This window comes from Athene cunicularia (assembly GCF_003259725.1).
Source record: "Athene cunicularia isolate RWA chromosome 3 unlocalized genomic scaffold, athCun1 chr3_part1, whole genome shotgun sequence".
NCBI lineage: Eukaryota > Metazoa > Chordata > Aves > Strigiformes > Strigidae > Athene > Athene cunicularia.
In genome coordinates this window covers 90,319,149-90,336,186 of record NW_020799097.1, presented here as the reverse complement: position 1 = coordinate 90,336,186, position 17,038 = coordinate 90,319,149, and the positions used below count along the sequence as shown (strand labels likewise).

Below are 17,038 nucleotides of genomic sequence, written 5' to 3'. Positions count from 1 at the left end.
CCCCTGGCGCGGGGAGGGCCGCTGGGCGCCAAGGGCAGGCGGCGCTGGTGTCGCCCCGGAGGCCCGCGGCCCGGGGCAGCCCCTGGAGAGGTCTCTTTTCGTCAGAGCTGGGGTGCCGCCTCCATAGCGGAGCTGGTGGTGGTACCGCTTGGGCTTGAGAAAAGCACCAAGCCGAAGTGGCAGGTTTTTAGCAGTACGACCTTTGCAAACATTTTATCTGCAAGTGCGTGCTGATCTCAATTCTCGTGATGGCATCTCATCCGTATCCCCCCTGTTCGATGGAGTGAGGGTGAAGAAGGAAGAAAGAATCCTTTTAAGAGAAATCAGGGTAGAGGAAGTCTTTCAGGCTTTATATTTTGTGAAAAATAATAGCAAGAAAATGACAGTATTTCCCCTTTTTTAAAAATACAAGATAGCACGAGAAACTTGTTGTTTAAACCTGTTAGTCAGAGTCAGTAAAGGTTATATAAATATGAAAGGGAAAGCAAGGAGAACATGCCCTACTGTAAGCTTGCATGTCTGTAAACTGTTGAGAGTTCAGACAAGAGACGGTTACAATTTTACTGCTGCTGCTAGGCAAACAGCTGTATTTACTCACATTGGCCGCATTCCCATAAATCACTTTGTGGCTAGAGTCATTATACTGCAACAAAGATTGTATTTCCAGGCTGAGTTGGTGATGATAGTTCCAAAGCTTGACAAATAGGCTTCTGTTTTGACAGGTATTTCTCTGACTGAAATGTGAAAAGGTCTCTGCTATGATGCACATACTGTGATTGGCTTCTTTTTTCTGCCATATGCTTGAAAGGATATTAGTGGCTTGAAGGAGTGCTCCTTATCTGTAATTATAGGCAGAAAACATTGCTGTCTATTTTTGACATAAATAAATAAAACAATGAAAGGAGATTAAAAATAAGTCATATCAGCCAAGATTGTCAACAGTGGTTGAAAAGAAAATTTGGAGGGCAAAAGACATGGGGCTTCAACAGTATTAATAACAGCTAGGAAAACTGCTGCATGTGACTAAATGACTTCTCTTTCCTTGTCTCTCGGAAGACTGGGGTGTTTGAGGTTTTAAGATCTGGACAGTAGCAACATGGTCCTTCACAGTTCAACTTATTTTTTCTAACCAGATACTGAAGGCATTTCTAAATATATTACTTGATTATGGTTTTTTTTTTAATAGCATCACACATCAAAGAGTTGTTTGGATTTGTGCTTGAGGTGCTCAGATAGTGGCCTTTTGCCTTGTAAATCAGTTTATTGAACTATCAAAAAAGCAAACAAGCTGGACAGCATAATGTTACCAAAAGGGAAGTGTAACTCTAAAACATGTACCATTGGTAGAAATGGAAGGAAAAAGATGGTTGCTGTCAGGAATCTCCAAGTTGGATTACTGGCCAAGTAGATGTGCAGCTGAAGTCATAAATAGCAGAGATAACACAGAAAAAATGTCATATCTGTCAAAGAAAAATTCTAGAGAAGGGTCCTCTGATGTGACCAGTGACTTAAATACAGATGCTACCAAAGCCAAAGGCTTGTCATCACTTCCCTTCTACGTTGATCTGTAAGTTGAATGTTTCTGTTCTGAGTCCCTATACACGTGTAGGTCTGAAATGGCCCTGGGACAGAACTTAAACTTCCTCTAATTAACCTGTTGAATTGTCTGGCCTACTGTGGTAATGTAGTAGGGTTGTCATACATCAGATTACAGCTTCCCACCAGCTGTTAGTAGATTAACTCTCTGCCACTAATCGAGCTGCTCTGTGAGGTAAAAGTTACTTTTGAGTGTGACTTCTTCATTTTGGTTGGATGAGGTAACAGGCTGTTACAGTGAAGTCCAAATCCTTTATATGTGATGTTAAGCACAAGAGCAAAGTGTGGAAATTAACATTTTAATTTGCTGTTTGAGAGGGGGTTTTTTTACTTCTGAGGTTGGCCAAGAGTTGACTGAACTCACTGGGTTGCTGACATAGTGGGTGCCTTTGCCTGGAAGTTTGTAAGAGGGATTTTGGTTGATTGTGCTCACTCTTGGATGTCTTTCTGTTTTGGGTGCAGTGTATCAAAACAATACTGTGCATTTTTTCTTAAATACTGTGGTAAGCTCAGACGTTGTGCTTCTACCTGGTTAATAAGGCATTCTTCTCCCTACTGTTTTTCCTCCCCCAACAGAGTACACAGATGTCCTGAAAACTATGTCTTCTAAGACCTGATCTGTAGACTCATGCTTTCTTACACTAGGCCTCATTTTGGCTTATTTTGTTTATGCAACGAAATGTTTCTATTTATTTTTCTTGTGCCCATTAAAAAAGGTAATTTTTCAAAAGAGGATATTGTTTTGCAGATTGCTTTTATACCATTTGTATCAAAGGCATTGTTTTGCATGGCGATCCTTTAATACATGATAGGAAACAACAGAAAAGATGCACTAGTTCAACAGTAATTATTCAACATACTGTAAAGCAGTGCCTAAGAATTATACTTTGAAACTGCAGTTGCCCTAGATAGTTATATTGTAAGTAACATCTTCAAGAGATAGAGGCAGAGAAGTTGCCGCTGTATATGTGATGACATTCTCCAAGATGAAACCTTTGATAATTTGTGACAGTGTCTCTTTGGCAGTAAGCTAATGTTCATGGAAATACCAAGTTTACTCAGATATTTTCAATATGCTTTTTCTTATAGTTCAGTACTTACCAGTTTAGATGTTCAGCATTGCAAATGTGATGAGGGTGTAGCTCTCAATATGTATACAGCATAAAATAAATATCACAGGACATCCCTCATAGCAAATGTTAATGAACTGCTTTTATTTTACTTGTCAGTTACAAAGGTCCATTGTTAGATGACGGAGCGCTGGCTCAGGCAGTCTCTCGTGGAGCCAGTTCCCCTGAATTCACCAAACTCTGTGCTTGGTTGGTATCTGAGTTACGGCTGTTTTGTAAACTAGAGGAAAATGTGCAGGCAACTAACAGTAAGTAGCCATAACTATAGCACAAACGTGCACTTAATGTGTGTTCTTGCATGCCATAAAGATTTGGGCTGAGTATTACTAAATCTGTTGTACCAGGGAGTATTGTCTCTATGCTGTTAGATTTTTGGATATTTTCCACCTCAAACTTGCCTAATGAATAGCCAGTAGAGGTTAAATAATAGTGAGGATCAAACAGTCTTTCTTCTGAAATTAGCTTTTTCTTTTAATTGTTCAACCGTAGAGGATTTTTTAAAGTTCTTGGATGGATTTAAGGAAACAATGTGGGGTTTTTTTTAATTGGATCATGAGAATATTCCTATTTCAATCCTTCTGTCTGCAATTTTGATGTAATAAATACCTGCTGTTCAGGGAAAAATTCTCTCTTACTACAGTTACCATATTTTCTTTTTAGTGTTGGTTATCTCAACTCTATGCTTACTATGTATTTTTCCCTCTTGATGAAACATTGTGAGAAGGAGCCTGAAAATCAGAATGGTTTGGGTTGGAAGGGCCCTTAAAGATCATCTAGTTCCACCCCCCTGCCACAGTGACACCTTCCACTAGACCAGGTTGCTCAAAGCCCTGTCCAATCTGACCTTGAACGCTTGTGGGGAGGAGGCAGCCACAACCTCTCTGGGCAACCTGTTCCAGTGCCTCTCACCACCCTCACAGTAAAGAATTTCTTCCTAGTATCTAATAATATCTAGTCATAAAATGTTTGTTTATTGATTTGGTGGAGGAAGCAGACTGTAGTTTTAAAAAAAAAATTTTTTTTTGTCAACTAGTCATGACATTCTACAGGTTAAATTGTTATGATAACCTGTACTTCTGAATTATTAACTCATAATGCCTTTATAGGCTTAACTATCAATCTACTCAGTGGCCAAAGATTGCTGCCTTTCACCTCAATATCTGTTCCTTTTCTCTTTCTGTTTTTGACATGTCCATCCTTTCTTCTCTGAGTGTATTTGACTCCCTTCCTCTGTAACAATACATTGCCTCACCTCTTCTAGTAGTGTAAGGTTCTTACTATACATTTTGTGTAAAAATACAAGCCAGAAGTATTCTAACACCTATTTCAAGTTCTCTAAATACAGTGGTAGAAACATTTTATCTGTAGTAGCATCAAGTCCTACCTTGTTTTGTGTGTCTTGAGTTTATGAATAACAGACATTTTGGGTTGAAGTCCTTTTTCAATAGAAGAAAAACCTCTCATTAATCACTATTTTTTGCATAACTTGGCTTAACATATTCTAATTTCTGACACAAGTATCAGTCTAAGTTTTGGTTTATGTGACTCAATTATTTTTAAAGGATATTGGTATGAAGTAAGATCAGTTGACAAATGTTGAGCTTACAGGGAGAAGTAGTAAAAACATAAGAGCTCAAACCATATTATTCAGAAGTATCTAATACATTTGTAGTGGGAAGAATTAGTTGATACTTAAAATAGCCATTAAGATTTGTGATGTTCTTAATGTCACTTTTCATTGTAGAAGTTGCCAATGTCTGTTGTAGCTGGGAAAAGATGTCAATGAAATGTAATTTTACAATAACGAGGAATATCATGGCTTCGAATAGGTTGTGCTGTGTTTTTGAGAAACCCAAAGAAAGCATTTGGCTTCCGTTAAAAGCGAGAGTTTAATGTTAAATAGCAACTGGAGCAAATTTTTTTTTTTTTCAAATAGCTAATTCATTCTGATCATAGCTATATATATATATATATATTAGCTATAAACAAATTATTATTATTTTCCTTCTAAGGTCCAAATGAAGCCGAAGAATTTCAACTTGAAATGAGTGGGTTGCTGGCTGAAATGAACTGTCCATATGCATCATTAACATCAGGAGATGTGACAAAACGCCTTCATAATCAGAAGAACTGTCTCTTGCTGCTTAGTAAGTTAAAAGGGTGCTTGCAAGCAAATCTGATTTTGTGCAAGAATCGTAGTATTGTTTCTTACGCTTAATGAGATACTGTTTTGTTTACCACAAGATACAAAAAACGTTACCTAAAATTATGAGTTGTTTTTCCCTGTAATTTACAGTGTCAGAATATTGTACTTCTGGGTTTCATAAATTTACCAGTCACTCTGCAGCCAGTATAAATACTGAGTATTAACCTTTTTCATGTTCACCAGCAAAAAGCCTGTCCTATGACTTCTCAAAAGGTTCTCTGAAGAGGGAATAATTTGAAGACTTCTGCCAGGTTTTAGCCACTGAATTTTGTTTAGAAGGGTTGTAAAAATGACCACTAACATCAGATACATCATCATTTTGGAGCCCCCACCGTGATGACTTGCAAGATGTACTAAGACTCGCATTTTCCTACACTTCGACAGCCATTGGAATTGTTGTGGGAAAGGGAAAATGTTTTACCCTGGCTCCCAGTTTGTTTGATAGTCTCCCTAAGCAAATAGCTTCAAAAAAGATTTTTACAAGTGTCAGACATAGAAATTGTAATATTAATTTTAATTTGATCTTAAATTTAACATAAATAATGTTTTATTTACCTCTTCAGCTGCTGCTGATTCTTGTAACTTTTCAAAACAGAAATTTAGTTCTGCCTGCAGCTGAGATGTAAGAAATGAATTACAGACTAGGTTCCTGTATTTCAACAGTAGGAGAAAGATGAGTAGTAAGATTTTATCTGAATTTGTTTTGATAACATGTTCAGAAATGTCAGATGAAGTGAGCTAATTATTGCATTTAAACTATTTTGTAGCTCAAACAATCTTCCCTTCATCTTATTCTCTGCAAGCTAAGCCATTCAATAAATTTGGCTTGTCTGTGACACAGTTTATCCCAGAGGTCCTCTGTGATGTACCTTTTGGTAATATAAGGCTATGTTCAGAAGCTGAACTCCGGTATCCCATCTGGCAGGAATACTGTGTTTACTCTCAAATGTGGAATTGAAATAGATGCCAAACTCCTTTTTTTGTGTACCGTGATAGTTGCATAGCTTTCTTTACCTATATTTAGCTAACTTATTAGGTATCCTCTTGTATGTGAGCTCTAAACCCAGATTTTTTTTGAGAAACAGAATAGCTTTCTTTAATGGAATGCCAGGTTATTTTACATTTTAACAAAATGCAGCACAGTTTATGTCAGTTGGAAGATGTGGTAGTATTGCTGGTAGAGGAAAGCACCAAATAAATGTAAGTAGTTAGGATTATCTTGGAGTGCAGCATCATGAGAATACAATATTAAGTACTGGCATCTGCAAAGATAAAAAGTATAGGAGTTTCAGGTTGATTCAGAAAAGGTCTGCAAAAAAGAAACACTATCTGGAGAATATTTACAGTGGTAGACTTAAAAATTTCAGTCTTTGTCAGAGGAGGTTGAAGGTAGCTTGAATGTGATCTCTGAGTGCTTGAAACAAAATTCTGCTTCTAATTTCTTTTTCAGGAGGTACTAACAGGGTGTAAATAATTGGAGTTGAATACAAGAAAAATCTGTATAAAATACCACTGCAAGAACTTACAAAGAATTCTTCATCACTTTACACATTTTATTAACTTTATAAGGTGTTCTGTGGGTTTAGCAGAAGACATTCTGGAGATCTAGAAGAAATTCTAGAGATCACTAAAATGTTTTGTTCTTTTCTTAATCTTTTGATCTGTCCCAATTTTATAGGTACTGAGCTGCTTTTGTATAGCCATGGGTTTTACATCCTTGCTCGCAAGTGTGTCTCTATCAGTGCAGTATCTATTTTTCAATACTTATTTTAGAAGTATTTATGTTACTGTTATCACCACCCAGTATGATTCATGATAAAAGTATCGTTATACCTCTGTATTTTTTTATATACAATTTTTATATACATTATTATATACATTTATTATATACATTTATATACATTATTATATACATTTATATACAATTTTTTTATATACATTTTATACAAACTTTAAAGCTGTGACAGTTGCAAGGAAAGGCTGTGTGCTAAATTTGTATCGCAATAAACGATACTTAAGGCTGAAATTTTGCCTGTATATCACGTTCAGAAATTGTGACTTTAATATATTTTGTTTGATAAAACAGTTATAATGTGATGGTAGGCTCTTGCAGTTCTGATATATTGAAGAGCACTTCAGGTTCTATTTCATCAGTTACTGCCTTCCTTTCTGGAATTACTATATACCTGAATTCTCAACAGTACTTTTAAAACTGGAGTTATTTTTCCACTCTGCATCTTGTCCTGGGAAGTAGAGGAGATTCATCCAGCATTTCACTTCTCTTTACTCATATCCTTGCTTTATTTCGTAAAGCCTCAACGAGTGCTTGCTTGTCTAGCTTAAAGTGCATGTCCCATCACTCATCCTGCTTATTTCCATGTTCCTAGTCTCCTGTCTTTGCTGGGCAAAGCCTGAAGGAAAAGAGCTGTTTTCTGTTGAACTATGTGATTAATACCTGTTGGAATCATAGGGATTTTTTCCAGGCTTTAATTGGTTGTACTAAACCCTTCCCCTGTTTGTGTTTCTAGCACTGGTCTCAGTGATTAGTAGGAATATGAGCATTCTGTGGATACCAAAATTACAGCCCTAACTATTTCTAAAACAGTCCATTTGCACATTTGTTGGTTGTAAGCACTTGAGTTCTCACTGGTTCTAAATAATTTAACTCGGCTATATCTGATGCTGAAATCTAATTTTTCTTACCCAGCATACCTCATCTCAGAACTGGAAGCTGCCAGAATGCTGTGTGTGAACGCCCCTCCTAAAAAAGCACAGGAAGGAGGTGGCAGTGAAGTCTTTCAGGAGCTAAAAGGCATATGTATTGCTTTAGGCATGTCCAAGCCTCCAGCCAACATAACGATGTTCCAGTTCTTCAGTGGAATTGAAAAAAAAGTAAGATCCAAAGGAAAAAAAAATAGAATATTTATGATGTTGCTGTTTTGACGGAAAATAGTTCTGCTACCAGGGACAGATTTGCCTCTTGTGAAACTCCAGTGATTGAATTGTGAAGGAGAGTTAACATGGTTTATTAAATATGCCAAGAGTCAGGATTTTGAAACTGAATTTAAAGGCTTTTTCCATGCCAAGGCACGAGGTCAGGGACTACTGCTATCATTGCCTTATGGGGTGAGGTATTTCTTACTGCTCTAGGTTTTAATGTCATCACCTGTTGCAGAAGACATGGTAAATGCTGAGCTTAGGCCTCAGCAAGAACATTAAGGAGAAACATATTCCAAGACATACTCCTAAATAAATTTTTACAGGAACCTACTGTTTTAAAAATGTTTAGGTTAAAAGGTGTTGTAACTAAAGTAAAGCTTACACCTTTTCCCTAAGGCTTCATCAGTTCTTGTGGTTCCATTTATTTTTGTTCCTTTACATGTATGTGTTCTCCAGACTGTTGTGTTTTTTTAAAAAATAAATTTACTTTTGTTTGAGTAATTTTTATAAAGCAGAGAAATGGAGTGGACTGTCTAGTGCACAGACCCAAGGTTGGGGACAGAAAGTTTTAAAGTTACATTAAATAACTTGCAGGATAGGGGAGAGCAGAAGAGCAGAGGAGAACCTTTGTGAACTTTAAAAAACAACTCCTCAAAATACTTTGAGAAGTTTTTGGACCAACCTTTTAGTTGTGTTGTACTTAAACCCAACCAACTGAAAATAGTGCTTCATTTCTTTGCAAGAAAGCAGTTTGAATTTACTTCTTTAAGAAGAGGAGGATGGTTTTCCAGCGGAAGTCCAAGGTGTAGAATGGAAGCAGTTTGTTTTCTTGTTGGGGCATTAAATAGTGCTTTTGTTTTCTGTAAAAGGTAGAAAATACTCATAACAATGAACAATGCTAGCAAGCTTTGCTGGTGAAAGAGGCTCTATAAAAATGCAGAACACAAGGTAGATTAAAATCTTTAAAGTCAGACTTGCATACACCTTGTGAAATCATTAAGGTTAAATGAATGTTATCTCATTGATTTATATAGGTGTTTATACTAAAAAAACCACTGCAACAGTCCTTATAGCTTAATAAAATAAATCAGGAATTTCTAACCTACAGGATTTTTTAGAAATCATATATAGCTGTGGTGCTTACAGTCTAAAGACTTCAGATGTTGGTAGTATTTGAGAAGAAGAAAGTAAAGCTGACTAATAACTGAAAAAATTATTTAACTTTGTAAATGAAATTGCATCATGAAGTTGAGCAAGATGTGAAAACTTAAATAACATAGAGTGAAAATTTGACTCTTGACTAGATTAAGTCAAGAGTAAGATTATAGTTAAGAGATCACCCTAAATTTTCTTAATTTTAAAAAGTGATTCTTAGAATGGCAGTATGCTGATCAAGCATGTGAAAATCAAGCTTCCTTTTTCTTCACGCGTACACAGTACAGTTTGGAGCAAGATCTTTGTATAATTGACTCTCTTGGTTAATGATCCATCACATTAAAAAAAGAAACTGCTGATACCTGAATGAACTGCTACCTCTACTATTCCGAAAGCACTTGGTTTTTAAATCTTCAAGTTAACTAATTTGGCTCAGCACCTTTGGAAAACTGGTCACTCTGTTAAATCAGTTGCTGGAATGAACAGCTAAGGAAGTTGAAAAATGTGGCTTGCAGCAGTGGAAAAGTGTTTTCATAACTCCAACCTGCTTTGATCCAAGTTTTTGTTACTGCTACTCCATTTCTTCCCTGTAAAGTCCTCAGAAATTCTGAGATGTGAAAGATAACCAAAGTTGTGCCCAAATTTCTAAAATGCAAGTTAAATTTAAATTTTTATATTGAAGATTTTCTCCTTTTGTTTGTAAAGAGGGGTCCTTCTTTAGGTTGTGTTATATTTCACATAATACAAGATTTTGATGCAAGTATGGGTTTTTCAGAATTAAAGAGATGATGTGTAGAGTAATCCCTCTGTCTTCAAGGGGCACTGTACCTCATAGAATCTTTCTGTTTTAACTGTAGATCTGCTCCATAGTTCATTCTCTTAATTTTTAAATAATTATAGCCAAGACTACCAGAAATATAAAAATAGTTGTTTTCCAAAGGAAGTGTGCTTGATTCTCTGTCCCAGAGAAAACAACTTGATATTGGAGGTTGCTCTGACATGCCTAATGACTGTCCAAGAGTCCTCTCCTGTAATTTTAATCTTTGAAAATCTGATTTTTTAATTTATTTTTTTTAGCCAATGCTTACATTCTTATATATCTCCTCACAGCTGAAGGAAACTCTAGCAAAGGTTCCACCTAATCATGTTGGAAAACCTTTATTGAAGAAACAACTGGGACCAGCTCACTGGGTAAGTAGTTGCAGGTGTTAAAGCTCATTTCCTTTTTTCAGGTATATGAAATACTGATTCTGTGTATAATGTTGCATAATGATTTTTCTCATCTCTTTCTGGAAATAAAACAGTTTCTTGCAGGATTTTACATATATGTTGGTACAATAAATGTGCAGCAACAGTTAAGATATTAGGCTTGTGATTCTGTATGTCCAGATGCAGGCAAAAGTGTTCCGAAATAGCAGATTTACAGTGGTGGTGTTGACCTGCATGCTTGTGCAGTAGCTTAAGCCTTCCTCTCCTGCCCTTTGCCATCACTGTCTGTGTGACCTAGCCTTGCTGAGATCTTGTCACATCCCCTCCTGTGGCTTCTTTCCAGCTAACCTGTGGGTCTTCCCATCATTTCTTCCTCTCTTTCTGTCCTGCTGGAGTAGTCTGCTTCCTTCATAGCCTTTTCTCCAAGAAGCAGTGAGTGTGCAGGTGGAAGCTGGAAGAGGCTGTTCACCCAGGTGGCAGAGGCACAATCATTTCTAGTTGTGTTTTATCACCTGCAGTTCTACAAGGATGGTGCCTGTGTTAGATATTGCTGCTGCACCAGCATGAAACTATGGCTGCTGCTGCAAGACTGCGAGTCTCTCTTGTGTCTCTTGCTTATCTAGTCCCAGCGGTTTGCTTCCTTCAGTTCTTGTATTGTTGAGACTGAAAGTGGGCCCCACTGCCCCCATCCAACAGGCTTCACCCAATACATAAATTATTTCCTTAATGGTGCATATCTCAAGTGTTGCTCTGACTAGACCATTGTCTGCTACCAGGTGTGTTTTTAGTGGTGGCTTCTCCCCATGGGGCACTTAGTTGTCTTGTCTGTATGCAGATTGTCCTTTAATCAAGATCCTCTTACAGTACATTACTTTTAGTCCTCTATCTTTGCTCTGTCTTTTGTCCTTAAGCTTACTACTTTTTAAAAAGGCAAGGACACTCTGGTCTCTAGGACTTAACGTATGTCCTTGCATCCCCTTCAGTTTGTTGAATGTAGTATTTTCTCACTTCTCTATCCTGGTGGGCATTGAGAAATGCCTCAGTGATGCATGCAGTTTTGATGTCCCTTCTGAAAAACAAGACAACTGTGCTGTTAGAAATGGTAGAAGGCTAAACATGAGGATAGCAGAGCCTTTGAAGCCTTCAGGAAATTTAGTGTCAGCAGGCATAGCTTGCTGTGAGCCCATTTGACAAGGTAGGTAATTGCAGACCTAAGCCCTTTTTAATATCTCTGTGGGTTATTCTTTTCCATCCGCATAGTTTATTATCTTAAGTAGAAACGTTTTATTTATAATCTCTAGGTTTTATGTTTTCAAATTTTTTGTTTCAGGAAAAAATTGAAGCAATTAATCAAGCCATAGTCAATGAATATGAAGTCCGAAGAAAACTGTTAGTCAAACGTTTGGATGTTACTGTGCAGTCCTTTGGCTGGTCAGATAGAGCTAAGGTACAAACAACTTACTGTGAAGTTTTGGTTGATGGTAATGCTTTATAATAAGTATCTCTGAAAAACTGCTTCCTCATTGTTTCATCCTTCACGACTAAGAAATAATCACAGGAGTTGTCTGGTTTTGGTTTGAGTTTCTGAAGTAGTTTATGACAATGTAAGATGACTAAAATTTTTACTTCAAACTGATTTGTTTGGATTTTAAAACAGTATGTAAATTGAGAAGGTAGATGGTGTGTAACTAGATGCCAAAGCCAAAACATACAGTTAAATAGGCCACTAAAAAAAAAATAGTAAGAGGAGATTACTGATCCAACCCTTTGTGTTCAGAGTACCATAATGTGAATCACTAAGTGCTGTCTCTGTGTGGTGGTAGAAAAACATCTTCCTCTAGACCATCCTTTAACTGGTAAGTTGTGCTGTCCATAGTGATCAGATTTCCTTAACTCAAAGTGTGTCTGAAAGCACAGCTCCACAGATGCACATGAGAAAATCTGCTAAGGCACTACTTGTTCTTACTTCATAGACGGAGTAATATTTTATGTGCTGCTTTTGTCTTTGAATTGTGCAAGTGGCTGTGACATGACATCTGTTCTCTCTGAGTATCACAGAATCATATGGGTTGGAAAAGACCTTGAAGATCATCTAGTCCAACCATTAACCTAACACTGACTATTCTCAAAGGTGTGATGCATATTCTGCTTTTTAAAATAATGACATGGTTTCCCTATTTCTTGTATTTCATAGTGAAAAAGGAATGACAAGATTTAAAAAATGATTTATTGTCTAGGACTAAACCAGATCTGCTAACATGCTGTCAATTATGCTACTGGCAGTGCTTAAGACTGAGTTACTAGTGATAAACTGTGACACATGAATCATCAAGGGTTTTTTCTTGATAAATGATTTATTCAAAAAGCAACTATTTTAATAATAAACTGTGACCTCTTCCCTTTTCTGCTTCATCACCTGAGTAGGACTTCTACTGGTGTACTATCTCTTAAACCTTGTGTTCCTCAGTTCTTTTAGTAGATGACTGAAGAACTATTTGGTTGATTGAATATTTTAATAGTGAATGAAAATTGGGAAAAGTATGGATTAGATTAAAAACCAGGGGCTTCTAATTGTGTTGTGGCTTTGGCATCCAAATCTATGTTTGTTTGTTTTTTCCTTAGGAGACTTCTCAGGTGGTTTTGGACTAGACTAGTTACATGAAACCGTTTCACAAAAATTGTATATATGCATTTTTATCTATTGAAATGCAAATCTTAAATTTTTTTAGGACCATAACAATACAAAATCGGAGAATGGGGCTGTAGTATTCCAGACATGCAATACAGTTTGTTTTAACAGTAACTTTTCACAGTGCTTTACTACATGATGGTAATTTTTTTTATTTTAAAATTTGAAAAGTATCAGAATACAGTAGTATAACTAAATAGCTACTTCTCCAGATAGTAGAAACACCAGTAAAAACTTGATTAGGGTTTTTTTTTAAGTTTAAAAATTTCAAGTTACACCTAAAAGAATAATATCATAGCACCAAAATACTCTGCTCAGAGCTCAGTGAAACTTGCCAGGGAGAAATATACTACTGCTCTGGTGAATACTGTTGCTTTTCCTGTCTTTAGCCGGTGTCAGGTAAATGATTTGCATGTTTTCCTTCATTTGGAATAAACTGAGTTCAACTTGTAAATAAAGGTAGAAGCTTTTTGGTTTAAAAACTTGCCACAGAGTCAAATGGAAATACATACTGTCACTTCTTCCCAATTCTAGTTTTCTGCCTTTAGATGTAAAATAGGATTTTAAAATTTGCTGTGTTAAGAGATTTGTTGGAAAACCAGATTTGCCTGTCCCCACTGCTGTCATCTGGGGTCCAGACAAAAAGCAGCCCTTTTGTCTGTGTGTAGATTACGATGTGGTTTATCTTAACTGTATCACACATTAACTCTGTTGGTAACTGAAGATAGGTGTAACTCGTGTGTTAACTCATGGCTGGTAGCACAGATTTCTGTTGTCTCTGTCAGCTGGAAAACTGCTGTCATACTTTTGAGGTGTTCAAAAAAGCCAGTATGGTTAATGCCAAAAGGCAGTAGAGGAAGAGAGATACTCCACATACAAGGCAAAGTTGACATGTAGGATGTAATTTCTAGCCTGAGCACTACATATGCCCAGACAAAGGACTGAATTAGAGCAAGCACTTGAGAATTCTGCCAGTACCTTTTTATGGCTTGCCTTTGTGAAGAAGCTGACTGGAATGAAGAGTGTGAAAGAGCTATCGCTGCCTTTTTCTGCTGATACGGTGTTGAGATAGGCTAGCATCCCATCACCTAACTGGAATGAGTGTGCATCAGGGTGCAGGCACAGAAGGCGGTCTGGAGGCTGGACACAGATGTGTTTCAGTATCTTTTAGACATTAGCAGTAGTTTGTATAACTATACAACACACTTCTGTGCCTGAAAGTAATACAGTCTGCATGTATATATTGATAATCTTAAAACTGTCAGAAGATCAGTGTCTTGGAAATTCAGAGTAGTGTTTGCTATGTTGAGAAGTTAATTTGACAAATGCTAGCTTTGTTGCAGTGATTCTTAGTTATAGAGTGGATCTCACTGTTCTTATATTAATTTTTGTTGTTTGTAGTAGTGTCTTGTTCTTCAGTGTTGATTTGATTCTTTCGGTGATGTGTCCCATTGCTTTCCTATTACATTAGCTAACTGGGTTTTGTTTCTCTTCTTTCTAACAGAGTCAAACAGAAAAACTGGCTAAAGTCTACCAGCCAAAACGTGCCCTCTTATCTACTAAGTGCACTGTTTCCATTGCAAATCTCTTGGCAGCTCGGCAGGATCTGTCAAAGATTATGAGAACAAGCAGTGGGTCCATCCGAGAGAAGACTGCATGTGCCATTAATAAGGTACCTTTGGTGACAAATATCTTGTTCTGTGGTGAATATTTAAGTAATTTGAATGTAGTAATAAATCCGACTTTTTTACAGTTGTAAGTGGAATTTGGAAATAAAGGACAAGAAACTTAGTGTTTCTGTACTCCAGATTATGCATCCGTACATTATGGGAACTGCAGTTTCACCTTTTAGGTTCAGAGTGTCCCTTCTTAGGACAGTAAAAAATTGCTGTAATATCTTTGATTACTTTCAGTGGGAGTAGGTCTGCTCTGTCTTACCAGAATTACTGATGTCATTACACTGCTGCTACCTAATTCTGCCACTGTGTCTAAAATAACACCTACGTAGTAACAGTTTTTCTGGTCTATGTAAATAGAATGTATTAAGATCACGAAGCAAGACTCTTACAAGTTAGTCCCCTATGTATGCAAATAAAAGAGATTATAGTCAAGTGTGCAGTCTTAGTAATGACATAGTAGAAATATGATTTAGACTAAGCAATTTACTTTGTTTCAAAAATTATCATTTCACAAGACTAATAGGCTCACAAAAGCACACATGCTGAACTCAAAGCTCAGTAGCTATGTACAGCAGTGTACTTGTTTCTTTAAAATTTGTGGGTGCACATGCATGCTTTTCTGCCTTCTGGGTACCAACTGTATTTCAGATAAAGTTCTAATTAATTTGGGATAGAATAGTGGTGTGCCAATTTGACCACTCCACCCCAAATAACTTTTTAGTGTAGTTGGAGTGTGGAATGTAAGAAATTAAATGGGAAGGCAGTTGTGACTACCATCAGACCGTATGTGTCTTACTAGGAATGCAATGCTGCCCTGGTGCCGATCCATATTCTGTTATCTCCATTATCAATATTAAATGTTTTCCAAGACAGTAACAGAGTTACTTCCATTTAAGTTTTTCTGTTACATCGTTTAAAATCTTGAAATAATGCAAGTGTCCTGTCCCATTTTAAGTCTTGCTAAATTCTTAATGTCACAGCATCCTTAGACAGCTAAAGACCCCTAGAGTCTTGCTCAACTCTGATCAGTGCTGTCTGACACTCATTAGTTGGTGTTTAAGTTTTTGCGTGTCCTGAAAAAAAAAATCTGCACTTTGTTTATCAAGCCAATGGCTTCTACAGCAATTCAGAGCACTAGTTAGAGGGACTGTGTGGCGCTATACTTGTGGTTGTTTGAGACTATCAGTCTGCACTAGTAAACAGTTTAGTGAGTGTATTGATGCTGCTTCTACTGGTGTGCCTGCTGTTTGAACAAAAACCCCAGGTCTTCTGACTTGTCTTGTTAGCAGTGCTTGGAGTACTAGATAATCTCTGTTCAATTTTTATTAATTGGGCATGAAGGTCTGTCACATTCAAACAGACAAAAGTTTCCCTTGATGAAATCCTCTGGATGCACGAACTCTTGAGTGGCTGCTGTTTGTGGTGTGTATCAGTAAATGTGACTCTTCTGTAAGGTGTTACAACTCCTACAGCAATTCTCCCTTTTCCTTTGCAGGTGCTAATGGGCAGAGTGCCTGACAGAGGAGGAAGGCCCAATGAAATTGAACCGCCACCCCCTGAGATGCCACCGTGGCAGAAAAGGCCAGAGGCTGGTCCGCAACAAGGAGGTGGCAGAGGAGGAAGAGGTGGCTACGAATCCTCATATGGAGGGCGAGGAGGTTATGACCATGGGGGTCATGACCGAGGAGGAAGAGGAGGCTATGACTCATCATATGGAGGGCGAGGAGGTCATGAACAAGGAAGCCATGACCGAGGGGGACGAGGAGGACGTGGTGGTTATGATCATGGTGGCAGAGGAGGTGGAAGAGGAAACAAGCTTCAAGGAGGTTGGACAGATGGTGGAGGTGGTGGCTACCAGGATGGCAGCTACAGGGAGAGCAACTACAGAGATGCAGGTTTTCAAACAGGCGGCTACCACAGTGGTGGTGGAGGTGGTGGCTACCAAGGAGGAGGCTATGGTGGCTACCAGTCATCTTCATATTCAGGAAGTGGCTACCAAGGGGGTGGTGGCTACCAGCAAGACAACAGATACCAAGATGGTGGGTCCCACAGTGACCGAGGTGGGGGTGGGCGTGGAGGAGGGAGGGGTGGCCGTGGCGGTCGTGGTGGCCGTGGAGGTCAAGGAGGAGGCTGGGGGGGCAGAGGTGGACAGAACTTTAATCAAGGGGGGCAGTTTGAGCAGCACTTCCAGCATGGAGGTTATCAGTATAATCAATCTGGCTTTGGACAAGGAAGACACTTCACAAGCTGAGGCTGCTAAAAAACTTCTGCTTTGGCAGAGCTCATGTAATGGAAACCTGGTTTCAGAGGCCCGGCTTAATTGCTGCTTGAATTAGTACAGGTTTGTACATGGCAGTAGAATCAGTTTGGGTGGGATATTTTGCATTGAGCAAAGAACAACTTTCTTTATGCTCTGGAGAAGGTATCTCCTTTG

At 38.0% G+C, this 17,038-nt stretch overlaps 1 protein-coding gene and 1 long non-coding RNA gene across 2 annotated transcripts in view; one reads left to right on the top strand and one right to left on the bottom strand.

Moving 5' to 3' along the window:
* Positions 1 to 1,296, bottom strand: part of LOC113478829 — a 10,296-nt gene extending 9,000 nt beyond the window's left edge. The window contains exon 1 of the long non-coding RNA XR_003398145.1: positions 1,286 to 1,296. This is a non-coding gene — a long non-coding RNA (uncharacterized LOC113478829). The remainder of the gene's footprint in view (positions 1 to 1,285) is intronic.
* A 1,515-nt stretch (positions 1,297 to 2,811) lies between these two features.
* On the top strand, positions 2,812 to 17,014 carry FAM98A (family with sequence similarity 98 member A; the record flags this gene model as incomplete). The annotated part of the gene is made up of 7 exons (XM_026846331.1): positions 2,812 to 2,974; positions 4,739 to 4,873; positions 7,640 to 7,824; positions 10,138 to 10,218; positions 11,567 to 11,683; positions 14,430 to 14,597; positions 16,100 to 17,014. Coding segments are annotated over 7 exons (1,605 nt in total), but the record flags the coding sequence as incomplete, so codon positions are not given.
* Positions 17,015 to 17,038: the final 24 nt, after the last annotated feature.